The sequence below is a fragment of the Juglans regia genome, chromosome 9 (genome assembly GCF_001411555.2).
Source record: "Juglans regia cultivar Chandler chromosome 9, Walnut 2.0, whole genome shotgun sequence".
NCBI classification, from domain to species: domain Eukaryota; kingdom Viridiplantae; phylum Streptophyta; class Magnoliopsida; order Fagales; family Juglandaceae; genus Juglans; species Juglans regia.
Window position 1 is genome coordinate 10,099,565 of NC_049909.1, and position 2,761 is coordinate 10,102,325.

Sequence of the window (2,761 nt, forward strand, 5' to 3'; positions counted from 1 at the left end):
ACTAAGATGCTCCTCTTGTAGACCAAGCATTTGTGTATGGAGGTGTTGAAAAGTGAGTGATCTTTATTTTCATCATGCAAATTTAGTTAACATGGGAGCAAGCCCCATGATTTTCTTGCCTTCACACTTGTTATACCTTTAAACCCCTCTCCTCCATCGTGTCTTTCCTCTTCAAGAGCATTTTGCAAAATAAGTTATTTGAAGTTGCATCACTGTCATCTAGCTTTCACAACATCAACTTCCTTTTCTTTTTTTTTTTCTTTTTTTTTTTCCCACTTCCTTTTCAGTGTGTTTTGAGCAGATAAGATGGTAAGACCTCCTTGCTGTGACAAGCTGAACCTTAAAAGGGGTCTCTGGACTGCACAGGAAGATGCAAAGATACTTGCATATGTCTCAAAGCATGGCACAGGAAACTGGACAGCTGTTCCTAAAAAAGCAGGTTAGCTTAATGTGATATATATGGGCTGGATTACTTGAACATGGTTGTAATTGGATTGTGCTATGATCAGAGTGCTGTATGTAATGGTTTTAACATTTTCACAGGTCTTAAAAGATGTGGGAAGAGCTGCAGGCTAAGGTGGACTAACTACCTGAGGCCTGATCTTAAGCATGACAGCTTCACTCCCCAAGAAGAGGAGATGATTGTTAGGCTTCATGCAGCCATAGGCAGCAGGTGATCTAGTCTCAAACTTCTACCCAAGCTCTCTCTCTCTCTCTCTCTCTAATCTATCTAGGAATTTTTTTTTTTCTTTTCCTGTTGTTCTTCCAACATTTTCTTTCTCCTTTAATTTTTTTTGCTGAAGTTTTTCAGATCTAATCGCTTTGAAAGAAATAGTCTGTCTTGACTCTTGAAGCAGACTATCATATGCATTCACTTGCAGTTCCTAAGGCATTCATATCTGTTTTCCGGCACTTACCATGAAAAGGCTTACTTCTTGTAAAGAGTTTCATATTGATGCAGTGAGACCAAGCCACTTTTCAATACTTCCATATTATGTTTTATCCATCAGAATCTATAATCATGTCTTTATTAATCGTCATATTTTAAAGCTACTTTCCCACACTTATCTTTATGCTATGATTTGTTTTGGCTTGAAATTCGTTTGTTTTCTCAAAACTTCTCAACTCATCTCATTTAATCGTTATAAATTTTCTAAATTTCTACACAAAATAAAATAAACAATTCAACTTTTATTTTAACAATATGTTATTCAATTTTTAACTTTTATCTCAACTAATCTCATATGATCTACGAAAACAAACGAGACATCAGACCTAAATATTTCTCCATATCTTAAGCACTAGAAAAAAAATCCATACGGCGGCACACTCTTCTTGTTGAGGGGTGGATGCCCTAAAACTATTTTGCATTTCTTATGTATGGAGTAGGAGAAAGTGGTGTCATTACTCAGAAGTCATACCAAACACAACTACCAACCATTTTAGTTGTCTGGCTTTTGTTACTAGCTAGTTAAGGGATATTGTCTTCTCTCTCATGGTTTATATGTCCAGGTGGTCCATAATAGCACAACAACTTCCTGGGAGAACAGACAATGATGTTAAGAACCACTGGAATAGCAAGCCGAGTAAGAAGCTTTCTGAAATGGGAATCGACCCTGTCACTCATAAGCCTCTCTCTCAAATACTTACTGATTATGGAAACATTGGAGGCATTCCAAAACATTGAAGTTAAATAAAATATTATTAAATTATTATTTTTATTTTAAAATTTTAAAAAATTGAAATATTTATTTTATTTTATGTAAAAATTTAAAAAAATTATAATAATGAGATGAGATGAGTTGAGAGGAATTATGAAAATAAACGAAATATTAATTATTAGGCATAAGTGTACGATGTGGCATTACAAGAAATGAGACTTTTTGCGACGATTTTATGTTTATTGGAAATAAAATCGTTGCAAAAAGGCTTTAATTGCGGTGATTTCTACATCGCCACAATATTTTTTCATGAAGTTTATAAAATGATCTTTTCCAACGATTTTTAATTTTTTGCGATATAAAAGTTCGCTGCAAATACTAAATTGATCTTTTGCAACGATTTTTACTTTTTGCAACAGGTTAGAATTCATCTTCAGGTACGCTTACATACAGAAAATTCATCTTTAAGGATAAAAAATAGACTTGGGCATGAAGATTCAAGGTGTTTCACCACCTCCAAGCCCTCACATTCCTCGTGTTGCAGGAGCGTCGAGCCTGGTGACCAGTATGTAAAACACGTTGTTAACACATATATTTGGCTACGTACCCACATTAATAACAAGAGTGCAATTTGAAATTCCGAACGTCCTAATTTAATATTTTGTATTTATGGTTAGGAGACTTATTTTTCTATTATTTGAAGTACAATTACAAAAAAAAAAAAAAAAATCCTTATCCAGAATCTGTGCATCTTCCAAATTAATTAGCACTTTGTCCTAAACACCCATTGGTAATGAAAAAGACATAATTTGGAAATTATTGTAGATAAAGTGTGGAAAAGCTCAATGTCAACTTCATATTTAATAAAAAAGAAAAAAGTAGAAGAGAGTGGGACGGAGAGGTAGAGCTGTAAGCCGGTATGTCATCTTCACATTAATAATTCATTTAATTTTAATTTAATAATTTAAATAATTTTTTTATTAATTTATTTAAAAAATATAAAAATAAAAAAAATAGTTGAACTGGACCGATAGCCGGTCTGATTTAAGAAAAATGACAAATCCTCCGAATCAAACTGACCGGACTAGACTGACCGAGTT

At 33.5% G+C, this 2,761-nt stretch overlaps 1 protein-coding gene across 1 annotated transcript; it reads left to right on the forward strand.

Moving 5' to 3' along the window:
- Nucleotides 1-306: 306 nt before the first annotated feature.
- On the forward strand, nucleotides 307-1,687 carry LOC108990148 (transcription factor MYB35-like). The gene is made up of 3 exons (XM_018964021.1): nucleotides 307-439; nucleotides 544-673; nucleotides 1,513-1,687. The coding sequence occupies exons 1-3, from the start codon at nucleotides 307-309 to the stop codon at nucleotides 1,685-1,687; spliced, it is 438 nt and encodes a 145-aa protein (XP_018819566.1).
- Nucleotides 1,688-2,761: the final 1,074 nt, after the last annotated feature.